This window comes from Octopus bimaculoides, chromosome 11 (genome assembly GCF_046866305.1).
Source record: "Octopus bimaculoides isolate indiv1 chromosome 11, ASM4686630v1, whole genome shotgun sequence".
NCBI lineage: Eukaryota > Metazoa > Mollusca > Cephalopoda > Octopoda > Octopodidae > Octopus > Octopus bimaculoides.
The window spans coordinates 5,939,647-5,953,879 of NC_142938.1; the positions used below are offsets into that span (position 1 = coordinate 5,939,647).

At 38.6% G+C, this 14,233-nt stretch overlaps 1 protein-coding gene across 2 annotated transcripts in view; it reads left to right on the top strand.

The window, feature by feature from the left end:
- LOC106877186 (neo-calmodulin) overlaps nt 1–12,157 on the top strand; it is a 69,196-nt gene extending 57,039 nt beyond the window's left edge. For both annotated transcript variants that reach the window (XM_014926026.3, XM_014926025.3), the window contains exons 3-5: nt 4,707–4,850; nt 6,930–7,172; nt 11,766–12,157. In XM_014926026.3, the coding sequence (XP_014781512.1) occupies nt 4,707–4,850; nt 6,930–7,172; nt 11,766–11,785 (407 nt within the window). In that variant the 3' untranslated portion in view covers nt 11,786–12,157. The remainder of the gene's footprint in view (nt 1–4,706; nt 4,851–6,929; nt 7,173–11,765) is intronic.
- The last annotated feature ends 2,076 nt before the right edge of the window (nt 12,158–14,233 follow it).

The following is a 14,233-nucleotide window of genomic DNA, read 5'->3' on the forward strand; positions in this document are numbered from 1 at the left end:
GTGTGTTGTCACCTGCATGGAGATGTGTGTGTGTGTGTTTTACTTTAACTCTTCTTCTTCACACTCTCATGTATTTGTGTCTGTGTGTCCTTGTCTTGATATTGTCTGACAGTTGTAAATGAGTGTCACTGTCATGCAAGCAGTGTTGTTTACTTCCGATATTCTGTGAAAGCTTGTCTGGTCATGAGGGAAATATTACCTTGCTTGGAAACAGATGAGGGTTGGTAACAGGAAGGGCATCCAGCCATAGAAAATCTGCCTCAGTAAACTCCATTCCACCTATTCAAGCATGGAAAAGAATACATACTCAAGCTTTAAATTTGAGCCACTATTAATTTCATGCTGTGAAAACATGCTCCAACTAGCTTGTGTAGCATGCCATGTGTTTCCAAGCAATCTTTCAGACTCAAATATACAATGATTGCTTGAATACACAGCATGCTAGACAAGCAGGTGAGCTCATCATGTTTTTACAGTATGAAACTAATGGTCAATCAAATTTAAATCCTGTGTATATGAAATGATATCTCTCTCTCTCTTTCTCTCTTTCCTTCTGTCTTTCTCTTTCTCTGGGATCCCACCAATAACAGAACAGTACATTTTATTTACATGTACTGCTCTGTTATTGGTGGGATCAATAACAGGACTCTAATCCTGACAATCACACACTATCAGTGTATGACATGATACTAGCAACAAAATCACCATAAACCTTAAAACAAATTCAATCTTACAAGAATGAAGGGCCACTTAGAACAAGGAGAGCAAAAAATATAAAAGTTTCACAAACAACAAGCACATCAGATATATATTCCCATCATCAGCTGCCTAACCGATATCATTATGGTTTTGACACTCAATTCAGGGTTACAGTAGAAGATATTGCCGCACAGGGAATCGAACCTGAAAGTATTTGGGTGGGAAGCGAACTTCTTAACCACACAGCTACACCTGTGCGTTGAGTGGCATATTCTGGAGATTATTTTGAAATGAAATCTTTTTTTACAACTAACCAGAGAATATAACAATGTCTGATTTCCTTTTCTGAATAACCAGATACTTAAGCATTCATTTCAAACTAAGTAGTTGGGCCTACTAATTTTGATTACAGTAAATATTTGATAACATTATCTGCTGTCAAAAAGAAACAAGAACTTCCTTTGTATCTGTGCATACATCCACTCCAATACTGCCAGCCACCCTGACCAACTTGACACGCTAGTTATCTCTATTCCAAGCACCAATATCTGATTCCATCACCACAACCACCATTACCGTACATCTCCCATGACTCTGTAATTAGTTTTCTTTTGTTTTGATTTGTATAAGCAATACAGTGCTGGTAGTAGTAGTAGTAGTAGTAGTAGTAGTAAACATTTACTTGAAAATTTAAAAGCAATATTTAGAGCTATGAATTTAATTAAGCGGATAATTTTCAATTAATTTTAAATAAGTGTTTGGAACTTGATAATTTTGATAATAACCACTTGATAATCATCCATGATTATAATAAACAGCTCTCATTATACTGGTGGGGGTGGGGGTGGGAATGTAAGAACATAAAGACAGACGAAATACCACTAAGCATTTCGCCCAGCGTACTAACGTTTCTGCCAGCTCGCTGCCTTATAATAATAATAATAATAATAATAATAATAATCCTTTCTACTCTAGACACAAGGCCCAAAATTTTTGCGGAGTGGTGATTCATCAATAAATGAATTGTTCCAATAAATGAATATTCATTGTTCGTAAAATTTGTTAAGATTACATTTGTTCAGGATTAACCTTGCTATCTATTCTTTTAATCCACATGACCAGTTGTTACCATTGAGTAATTCAAAGTATGTATAAGTCATTGTCTTGGATAACTCACAGATGGTGTCAAAAATTGATGAAAGCTTTTTGAAAACTTTGCATAGTCCTCTGAGCAGGTATCTCCAAGCTTTTGGCAAAAATTTGATACAGATTCTTTGCTCAACTTTATCGGTCATGGTAAATGTGATGATCACACACTACATACCTTCCTTCCAAGTATTGCTGTAAACAGCAGAAGTGAGTTAGAACATTAGACCTTAATATGCATGCACAGCAGAGTTCAAGGTCAATCTGTGCCAGGCAGCTTCACTCTCCATGCTTTAGCTTCGTTACTATAGCAACAGTCCAGATACTTATTGATCAGACCACACATGGGCCATGTGGTGTATGTGTAAATGTGTGTGTGTATCCATTTTCTTTTCTACATTTCTCCAACATTTAATATTCACTTTTCTCCCCCCCCCCCCTACATGCTATCTCAGTCCTCTAATATCTCTCAGATATTACAGATGCCATCATCCTTGTCACTGCCAAATTACTCTGTTTTGCAATTCTATGAGTGTGTGTTTATGTGTGTCAGAAGATCTCAAACGATACAGTTTGTGGTGAATTCCTGAGAAAATTCTAGAGAGACAAGATGCTTCGAGTACTTCAATCATTCATAGTTAAGTATCCTGTAACTTCAGAGCCAGCAACGGGGATGCTGGCAGTTGTGATGATGCTGGTGGTGGTGGTGGTGGTAGTGGTAGGGCAATGACAGAAACTATTTTAACCAAATGTCAGAGTTTTTCTTTTCTCTCATTTATTTATTTTATTTTAGTTCCTGAACAATTCTGTACACTTTGGCAGTGGTGGTGGCGGCGGCAGGGGTGGGTGATTGGTGGAGTAATCTCTTGATGTCACTTCAGAACAAGTACTACTTTCTCAGAGCATTGATCTCTCTTCTCTCCACCACCCACCCGCCCGATACATACGCTCTGGTGGCACAGCTGAGCAAACTTACCACCACCCTCTCTCTTTCCCAAGCCACCCTTCTACTATCACAGTCTGTCCTCCACCCACCCTGCCGTCTCCATAACTTCATCCACCCACACTGTATCTGTGCAGTTCAGCTTATGTTCTCATTCCATACATTATGGGTTGTATTCAGCTGTTATTAAATAAATTCCTTCAATTTTTTTTTTACTTCCCTAACCATCTCTGCCTCTCCTTTTCCACAGTATTTTCATTGCATTCATCTCTCTCTCTCTCTCTCTCTCTCTCTCTCTCTCTCTCTCTCTCTCTCACACACACACACATATACATGTATGGCAATATGACGCAAATCACACAAACTCAACAAAGTACATCTCAACTCACCCGAAGTATTATTATTCACCAAAAGTGCTCTACAAGCAATTGTAAGTTACCCGGGGCTATGGCAGAAGTCTAATAACATGAAGAAATAAAACAAAAGAGCATAAACTTTTACTATACCACATAAAGGAAGTGTATATATTTTTACCTCACCTATCATGGACGTTTTGTTTCTGTGACTCTTCATACCTGACACTAACGATCAAATGGCAATGTCCTTTGTGGCCACTATATATATATATATATATATATATATATATATATATATATATATATTGAGCGTCCAATAATACTATCCATATCACGTCCTCACTTTGTTGTTTTTTTGTTTTTTTGTTATTGTTTTTTTTAACTATATATATATATATATATATATATATGTATATATATATATTTGTACTGCAGTTGTCTGGGTATGTATTCTCCCTTCAACAAATAAAGCTTTTACGTGGGTAGGGTTTTTGTGGGGAGGGAGTCTTGTAATCAGATCATTTTTCATGCCCTCAAACTCTCGACCCTTCCCTGGGTTGGATTTCCTAGGCTGGCTACAGTAACATGTGCCTGAAGGATGCTGTTGTTGTCATCGTTGGTGATGACAGCAGCGAGCTGGCAGAAACGTTAGCACGCCGGGCGAAATACTTAGCGGTATTTCGTCTGCCGTTACATTCTGAGTTCAAATTCCACCAAGGTCGACTTTGCCTTTCATCCTTTCGGGGTTGATAAATTAAGTACCAGTTGCGCACTGGGGTCTGTCCTTGTTTGTCCCCTCTATGTTTAGCCCCTTGTGGGCAATAAAGAAATAAGAATCGTTACCACATCAGAAAAGATGCTGAGCGGCGTTTCTTCCGTGTTTACGTTCTGAGTTTAAATTCTGCTGGGGTCGACTTTGCCTTTCATCCTTTCAAGATCGATAAAATAAGTACCAGTTATGCACTGAGGTCAATGTAATCGACTTGCCCCATCCCCCCAAATTTCAGGCCTTTGCTTATAGTAGAAAGGATTATTATTATTATTATTATAGGCACAGGAGTGGCTGTGTGGTATGTAGCTTGCTTACCAACCACATGGTTCTGGGTTCAGTCCCACTGCGTAGCACCTTGGGCACGTGTCTTCTATTATAGCGTAGGGCCGACCAAAGCCTTGTGAGTGGATTTGGTAGACAGAAACTGAAAGAAGCCCGTTGTATGTATATATATGTATGTCTGTATTTGTCCCCCCACCCCACCATCGCTTGACAATTGATGTTGGTGTGTTTACATCCCTGTAACTTAGCTATATATATATATAAACACACTTCTTTCAGTTTCCGTCTACCAAATCCACTCACAAGGCTTTGGTCGGCCTGAGGCTATAATAGAAGACACTTGCCCGAGGACTGAACCGGGAACCACTCAGCCACTCGGTGATGATTTAATTAGCAATATCCCATTTTCCAAAAAATGAGGCATTTGTTGTTCTTGTTGTTGTTGCTGCTGTTTGATTCTCTCATCCAGAAACAATTCCTCTCCTAAGTTGAAACTTTTCTCTTCCAGTGTACAAAGATGTCTTCAGTCTGTTTGATGACGACGGCGATGGCATTATCTCTACCCGGCAGCTCGGAGATGTTCTGCGGAAGCTAGGAATGAGCCCGACTGAGGGTGAAGTCAATGAAATGATAGAGAAAGTAGATTGTGATGGTAAGTAGACAGACTGAGTGGTGTCGTCGTTACTACTACTACTACTATTTAAGGTGAAGGGCTGGCGGAATCATTGCAGCGCCAGACTAAATATTTTATTGGTATTTCATCTGTCTTTGTGTTCCAAGTTCAAATTCTACCAAGACTGACTTTACCTGTCATCTTTTCAGGGTTGATAAAATAAGTACCAGTGTCGCTCTGGGGGTCATTGTAATCAGCTAGCCCCCCTCCTCCTCTCCTCTAAAATTTCAGGCCTTGTGCCTTTAGAAGAAAAACTATTATTGCTATTAATCTTTCTCTTGTTCTTTTTCTTCTTCCTCCTCTTTTTCTTTCTTCTTTGTCTTTGTTGTCCTCTTCTTCTTCATTCTCCTTGTTGACATCACGTGATAGTTGTAAATGAGTGTCACCAGCTTACAAGCAGTGTCCCTCATTTCCTGTCATCCATGGAAACAGGTGAGGGTTGATGACAGGAAAGGCATCTAGCTATAAAACAAAAATTCTGACTAACCCATGGAAGCATAGAGATGGGCATGTCAAAATATTATTATTATTATTGTTGTTGTTGTTATTATTATTATTATTATTATTATGGTGAGCTGGCAGAATCGTTAGCATGCTGGGCAAAAAATGCTTAGCAGTATTTTGTCCGTCCTTACGTTCTGAGTTCAAATTCCACTGTGGTCGACTTTGCCATTCGTCCTTTTGGGGACAATAAATTGAGTACCGGTGAAACACTGGGGTCAATGTAATCAACTAGTCCCCCCTCCAAAAAAAAAAAAATTTCAAGTCTTGTGCCTATAGTAGAAAGGATTATTATTATTATTATCATCGTCGTCATCATGATGACAATGACAAAGATTCTAAATATAGTGTCTGCAAAATGATAGGATGTTTAAATCAACTCTGAAACCATAAACCTGCTCAGTTAGAGCCATCCTGGGGTTAAACAGCAGCAGCAGCTTGCCTAAAACACTCTATTGTATTTTGAGTAGAACACACTGCTGTTGATGCTTGTTGTCACACCATCTGCGATATGCACCATTGCCTTACCAATTCCTAAACCCACACAGTCAGAAGTAGTTGCTGGCCAGGTGTGTGTGAGTTCTCTGCGTCTGTTGAAATTGAACTTCCTCTTATGTTCAGCTACGATAATGGAAATGACAACTTGGTATTCAAGAGCAACACTCTGCAATCCACCAAGGGATCGGGTGTGGCCTAAATGCCATTCAGCTGGCTTACCGTGGGGTTGGGTTCCTGTTATGTAATGCATGCATAAATACGCAGATATGTGTGTGTGTGTGTTAGGGTATGTACTATAAATATAGAGGGAGAAGCAGTGATGGATGTGTTTTCTCTTTTGTGCGTTGTATGCGTAGAGAAAAATAACGGTATTTTGAGTTTGCGTGGAATCCACTAATTGTGTCCAGATTTGTTGGAGTCGGTAACAATTAAGGGGTAGCTGGAGTCGGAGTCAGTATAGTTTTACTTACTCCGACTCACAATATCTTTATTCTTATTATAAACCAGTTATAACCTATAGGCCTACTCAAAGTACAAACGTATGCATATGCTTTATGAGATATGTAGACCACAATCACTTAATTACATGAAAAGGAGTCAGAGTCGGAAGTGCCAATAGTAGAGGAGTCGGAGTCGAAGTTTTTTGTTTCGGTTCCACAGCCCTGATTATGTCTCCATCCATGATTACAATAAGCAGTTTCTAACAGATTATCATTATCATTAAAACAGTACGCTAGCAGAATTATTAACACTCTTGACGAGATGCTTACTCTTTTACTTGTTTCAGTCATTTGACTGCGGCCATGCTGGAGCATTGCATTTGTCGACCCCAGGACTTATTCTTTGTAAACCTAGTACTTATTCTCTCGGTTTCTTTTGCCGAACCGCTAAGTTACAGGAATGTAAGCTCACCAACATCAGTTGTCAAGCGATGGTGGGGGGACAAACAGACACACAAACATATATACATGTGGTGATGGTGTTAAATCCTTTGTCATAGTTGAGAGATTGGTTCTCTGGGATTTTCCTGATGTCTTCATTTGTTCTCCATTTTTGCAGGAAGTGGCACCATTGATTTCCCAGAGTTCCTGCGCATGATGTCCAACCAGACAGAGGACTTTGATCACGAAACCGAGATCCGTGAAACATTCCGCATATTTGACAAAGATGGTGACGGATATATCTCCGCTGGAGAGTTGCGCTACATGTTTGCCAACATGGGTCAGAAATTGACGGATGAGGAGATCAACGAAATGATTCTTGATGCTGACATCGATGGTGATGGACGGATTAACTATTCAGGTGAACAAATCTACCTTATTATCTCAGTCTCACTCATCCTCTTTTGTTCCACACCTCACTTCTTTTTTCCAACAAAGCATGCACTCCCATGTGACATTTGCCGTCGTTTTAACGTCTACTTTTTCATGTTTGCATGGGTCGGGTGAAGCTTGTTGAAGCACATTTTTCTATGACCAGGATACTCCTTCTGTCATCAACCCTCATCTGTTTCCAAACAAGGTGATATTTTCCTCGTGGCCTGACATGTTTTTGCAGAATATTGGAAATGACTAGCATTTATTTACAACAATTATGCAAGGTCAGTCCAAGGAGACACAGTCTCACACACACACCACACCACACACACACACACACACACACACACACACATATATACAATGAGCTTCTTTCCCTTTATCTAACTTCATTCACAAGGCTTTGGTCGGCCTGAGGATACAGCAGAAGACACTTGTCCAAGGTGCCATGCAGTGGGACTGAACCCAGAACCATATGGTTGATAAGCAAACTTCTTAACCACACACAATAATGATGATGGTGATGACAACAACAACTAAACATGCACATGTGTCTGTTTAATCTTTAGCATCTTTTATTGCTCCAAATCAAAGAGGTTCCTTCAAGTGCCAACCAAACAGAAGATGCCTGTTGCCATCCAGCCAATTCTTTGTTGGATATATTTCAATTACAAAAGATAAAACGTTCAGGTTGGCAGCTGTTGACTTCACAAGACATTTTTATATTTTCTTCCTATCAGCTGCTAGACCTGCTCTTCGAATGTCATGTTTCTATGTGCCCCACACCTGCGCGCACGCACACACACACACACATTTGTACTTTGTGTGTGTGCATTTATGATTTGGGTATTGTGTCAGGTGTCATTTTAGAATGTATACTTAGGTTTTATGATCTGCTTGTGTGTGTGCACCTGCAGTCTAAACAGGGTAAGTTGTAAATAGGGCAGCTATTAATTAATACATACATACATACATATATATATGTGTGTGTATATATATATATATGTGTGTGTGTGTGTATATATACATATGTGTGTGTATATATATATATGCATACATACATGTATGTGTATGTATAAAGAAAGAAAATGTTATGAGAACTTTTTCATGAACACAAGAAAGAAAATATATGTTTTATATATATAGACAGAAAGACAGACAGATAGGTGTATGTATATATATATATCATCATCATCATCGTTTAACGTCCGCTTTCCATGCTAGCATGGGTTGGACGATTTGACTGAGGAGTGGTGAAACCGGATGGCAACACCAGGCTCCATTATATATATATATAGACAGATAGATGTATAAGTGTGAAGGTACGTTTGAGAGAGTTGGAGGAGAGAGATGACATGTAGACAATAGATATTTGTGCGTCTCAAAGATGCTGGTGGCTAAATAACTATGGATATCAGTATCACACATCTCAACCATGATGCACAGCAACCAACAAACATAGATTGATAAGGCTGACAGTATCTTGTCTCAGTGAAGGTGTCACACAGTTGAATTATGTAAGAAGATGGAGTGTGCCCCTGGGTTGGCAGTGTCTGATAAAAAATCACTTACACCCATTGAGTCAAATGTAATAATAACCTTCTTTCCTAATCGGGATCTTGTTATAATATTATCATTTGTTGCTGCTGAAGTGTATAAAAGATTTAAGAGAAGGAGGTGATGTTGCTCTCTCTCTCTCTCTCTCTCTCTCTCAAGTAGAATTAAGGAGTGGAATATTGTACTTTATGATAATTGAAGGAGTTGGGTATTTGAGATTTTTTTGATATCTTCAGTAAATAATCACTTAACTTATCTGTAACATATACTCAAACTTTAATTCCATTGTATATCAAATCTGCACTAATAGTTTACCTTTTAGCATTCAAACCAGCCATATCCGGCCTAAATATTCTAGCTGCTTTAAGTTCAAACCAACCAGATCCAGCCTCTCACACCTACCCTAAAATGTCATTCTAAAAATAAATAATCACTTCATTGAAATCTCAATGTATGATGAATTCAAAACAATGTGAATAAATAAGCTTTACATTTGACAGGCGGTGCCCCTGCATGGCCGCAGTCAAATCACTGAAACAAATAAAAGAAAGATTAATATAAATGGTGAAGGGTTCATTTCAGCTTTCTTCTAATGAAGAAATAAATAAATGTTGGAAGAGCATTGTGGTACAGAAATAGAATAATGAACGAAATGAGGAGAAATAAGGAAAGCTTCTTACAATGCAGAAAGCTTATCGAAACAACCTTTATAATTCGAGTGCAAAGGTCTGTCTTAAGAAGAATATCCAAAATGGCAGGATCTATGTAAACACACATTTCTTTGACTGTATTCTTCTGAAGGAAGCCCTTTGTGCTCAAAATATAAAGATTTTTAAAGCATTCTACATTGATAGAAACTCTCTTTATTGCTCATCTCATTCATTATTCTAAATGAATGTTATGTGTGTGTGTGTGAATATATGCAAATATGAATGTGTCTAATTTATTTGTTTTCGATGAGTTAGTAGAATCTTTGTGGCAATTCATTCATCTCTTTATGTTCCGAGTTCAAATCCCACTGGAGTCAGCTTTACCTTTCGTCTCTAATCTAGTATAAAGGTTGATGGTAAACACACAACTGTTAATCAATGAATGCATCGTTTTTTAACCCTGTAGGCCTGAACTGCAGGTTACGCTATGGTGCAACATCAAATGACTCTGTCGTGGTCTGATGCTTTCACATCATGTGTATCTAGAACATTGACAATGGTCAAACATTTTCTCTGTGTATGTATGTGTGTGAAGGTGTATCACTTAGTGGTTAGGGCATTGGGCTCGCAGTCATATGGTCGTGGGTTCAGTTTTTAATCCCAGTAGTGTGTTGTGTCCTTGAGCAAGACACTTTATTTCACATTGCTCGAGTCCACTCAGCTGGCAAATATCAGATAAAGGTGCCAGCCTTGTTGCATTGCGTGTCGTGCTGAATCTCCCTGAGAACTACATTAAGGGGACATGTGTCTGTGGAGTGCTCAGCCACTTGCACGTTTATTTCACGTGCAGGCTGTTCCGTTGATCAAATCAGCTGGAACCCTTGTTGTCATAATACTTTGTCTTTCATGATGTACATATAGGAGCAGGAGTTGCTGTGTGGTAAGTAGCTTGCTTCCCAACCACATGGTTCCGGGTTCAGTCCCACTGCGTGACACCTTGGGCAAGTGTCTTCTACTATAGCTAGCCTTCGGGCTGACCAAAGCCTTGTGAGTGGATTTGGTAGACGGAAACTGAAAGAAGCCCGTCATGTGTATATATATGTCTGTGTGTATGTTTGTGTTTCTGTGTTTGTACCCCCGCGATCGCTTGACAACTGATGCTGGTGTGTTTGTGTCCCTGTAACTTAGCAGTTCAGCAAAAAAGACTGATAGAATAAGTACTAGGCTTACAAAGAATAAGTCCTGGGGTTACTTTGTACGACTAAAGGCAGTGCTCCAGCATGGCTGCAGTCAAATGACTGAAACAAGTAAAAGAATATTATAAAAGCAGAGTTACTTGTGTATACTAAGACAATGTATTGCATGTGTGTAGTGTAAGAGTGACGGAAGAGACTAAGAATTGTTCTCTATAAAATGCATCATTTTTTTAACCCTGTAGTCTTGAACTGCAGGTTACGCTATGGTGCAACAGAAAAACAATGATGTCACTGTCTGATGCTTCACAAAATATATGCATCTAAAGAACTGACATTGTTGAACATTCCTTTGTGTGTCTGTAACTGCTATTAAATAGTTTTTATAAAATATGTCTGTTGTTACTATTAAATATCATCTTCATCATTGTTGTATCTTATCCAGAAATTTCTGTTTTTTTGTGGGAAGGGGTGGATTTTATTTTGCTAAATAAAAATATATTTACAATTACCATTCCGATAATTAACTTTGTATGCTTTTGTACTTTTGGATACTTTCATCCTTGTCTCCAGATTTGTTGTATCTTGCCAAAAGAAGGGCTTCTTAGTAATAAGGAACATGTCAAGTTGGAGTAAGACTTTATAAGCAACTTACCAGTTAACAAAAGTTAGTGGAAGAGCTCTCCCAGTAAGAACATGGTCTGGCTTTTTATAACGTTTTCTACTCTAAGCACAAGGTTTGAAATTTGGAGGAAGAGAGCTGGTCAGTTACCGAGTGTTGGGCCTCACAGAGGCAATGAGCAACCCCTCTGGCATTATGTCGTGCTTGAGAAGAAGACCCATCAAGCTGAGCAAAATTGCAGTCGTGGCAGATACCTGTGTCACGCAAATTGGCATGTAAAAGCACCCCGGTGTCGTGCAAATGGCACCAATGCTGATGGCACATAAAAGCACCCACTACACTCTCAGAGTGGTTGGCATTAGGAAGGGCATCCAGCCTTAGAAAACCATGCCAAATAAGACTGGAGTCTTGGGCAGCCTTCCAGCCCAGTCAAACCGTCCAACCCATGCCAGCATGGACAACAGACATTAAATGATGATGACGATATATATATACATATGTATATATATTTATATGATTAATCATATTAAAAAAAAAATTTTTTTTTTTTTTTTCAGAATTCTTCCGTCTGATGTGATCAATCAGCCTACAACCACAGTGCCATGTCACTTCCATCATTGACTGGAGGAGCTGCCAATATTTATTTATTTATTTATTTTCAAAGAATGTATTTATTTATTTATTTATTTATTTATTTATTTATTGGAAAAAATAACTTTCTGTCCGACAGCTGTCATAAAGATGAAGCCATATGCCCACCCCCTCTCCAAGAACATCCATTGCAAAAAAAAATAATGAAACCTTTTTTTTTTTTTAATCACTATTTCATCAAGGCAGAACAAAAGACCATGTGACCATTTTCTCGTTCCACTGTATCTCAATCGAAATGGCTACCCATATTGTATGTTTTGTTCTAAGTGTAATACACATCTTCAAGTAATGCACTAAATATACACTTGGTTGTTGTTTGTTGTTGTTGTTCGTTGGTTAAGACCATCTTCGTTATTATTAATTTTGCCATACGACATATCACCACTGTGAGGACACCTGGCCTAGTGGTTAGGGGTGTTGCACTCTCAATTGCAAGATCAAGGTTTCAATTCTTGGACCAAGTGGGCTGTTTTTGCAGTACTCTTTACTCTTTTTACTTGTTTCAGTCATTTGACTGAGACCATGATGCCACGCAGTGGGACTGAACCCGGAACCATGTGGTTGGTAAGCAAGCTACTTACCACACAGCCATGCATTTTATAGAGAACTACTGTACAAGCACAATATTTAACTGATCACAGATCAATTCATGATAAGTGTAACATAGTTCACACTTGAACATCCTGTGTTATCCCCCAGATCAGTGATAAATAAATCAGTGATAAACGAAGCTACATTTTGTGCCAGTTTAAGAAGTCTCGAGTAGTTTTCTTATTTAGAAGCTAGTTTGGAACCCTTTCAATATCTCACTACTCTCCAGAATTGTCATTATTCCTTAAGAGTCTCTGTGAATTCTGCAAAAATGTCACCAGCTAGGTTTGGAAAACTGCCCATAATTTTTTAGACATGATATCAGACATGGTTCCTGCTTCTCTGCCAAGACATTTTTGTTATGATCACCACCACCACCACCACCACCACCCCCCAGCAGTGTTCAGGAAAACAAATTAGACATTCATGTGCTTGGGGTAAGACTATAGCAATGTCTGGATAAAATTTGTATATTTTGGCGGTGGCGCTAGTAACTATGGAAATTACACAAATAAACAGAAGAGCTGACAGTCAAAGAGGTGCAGAATTTGTATAAGATGTTTTGTTAAGCATTTGACTTAAATTATAACAGTGTCAGCTTACACTATTGACACAGTAAAGCTATTTATATAGATATGTCTTAAATGTTACGGCTGTTACTATCAAGATGTTAGTGACTCAAATGTAAGTACATTCTGTTCTTCCACCAACTGCTGGCACCGCTTCTACCATTGCCACTAAAATCATCACACCTCAAACACCATAGCTACTAAAATTATATTGTTGGTTGGATGGATAAGTAGATAGGTAGGTATAATTGCTAGATTGATAAAGGCAAACAGGTAGATAGATAGATGGACGGACAGATATACAAGCAGACAGGTTGATAGATAGTTATGATTGATAGAGTGACACACCAGACAAATAGGTAGACAGACAGATATAATAGATAAACAGATAGACACACATAGATAAATATATAAACAGACAAGCAGATAGATGGGTATGATTGCTAAAGACAGATAGATAGTGAGACACAGACAGACAGACAGACAGGCTGATACATTGACAATAAGTACATAGGTAGACAGACAGGCTGATGGATAAATAGCTACAATTGATAGAGTGACAACAGACACACATAGATAAATATACAAACAGACAGGTAGATAGATAGGTTAGATTGATAGATTGATAACAGACTGGCAGACAGACAGATGTGCAGGCATGCAGGCATATATAGGTAGGTAGGTTGATAGATATTTCCTTTCATTATCAAAGATATTACTTTACATCATTATGGTTTGCAATAACAGTCTCAATCCAAATTGCATGTATTTTTATGTTGCATGGAATTAATTAAGAAAGAAGACTGGTGGGGGGAGCAAAAACGAAGTACATAGAAGGAAGAGGTTGACAGTCAGCCGTCGAACTGCAGCGAGGTATTGATGTTAGTCAAACAATCCAAAAAGAAAATGCTGTTAGTATGTTTCCCAGAGCACAGCTGTTGCAAAGGGGGAAAAGCCATCGTTCTCACCACCAATAGTATCATTACAACTACCACACCTACTAATCTTACTAACACTGCCCTCTTCCACTGTTATTGTTATTATTATTATTAATATTAAGGTAGCAAGCTGGCAGAAACATTAGCTTAACGGTATTTCGTCTGCCGTTATGTTCTGAGTTCAAATTCTGCCATGGTTGACGGTGAGAGGCTAGCTATTTATAACACACTATCGGCTCAAACTGGGATTCAGAAAAGACTGTCTCACGAGACCTT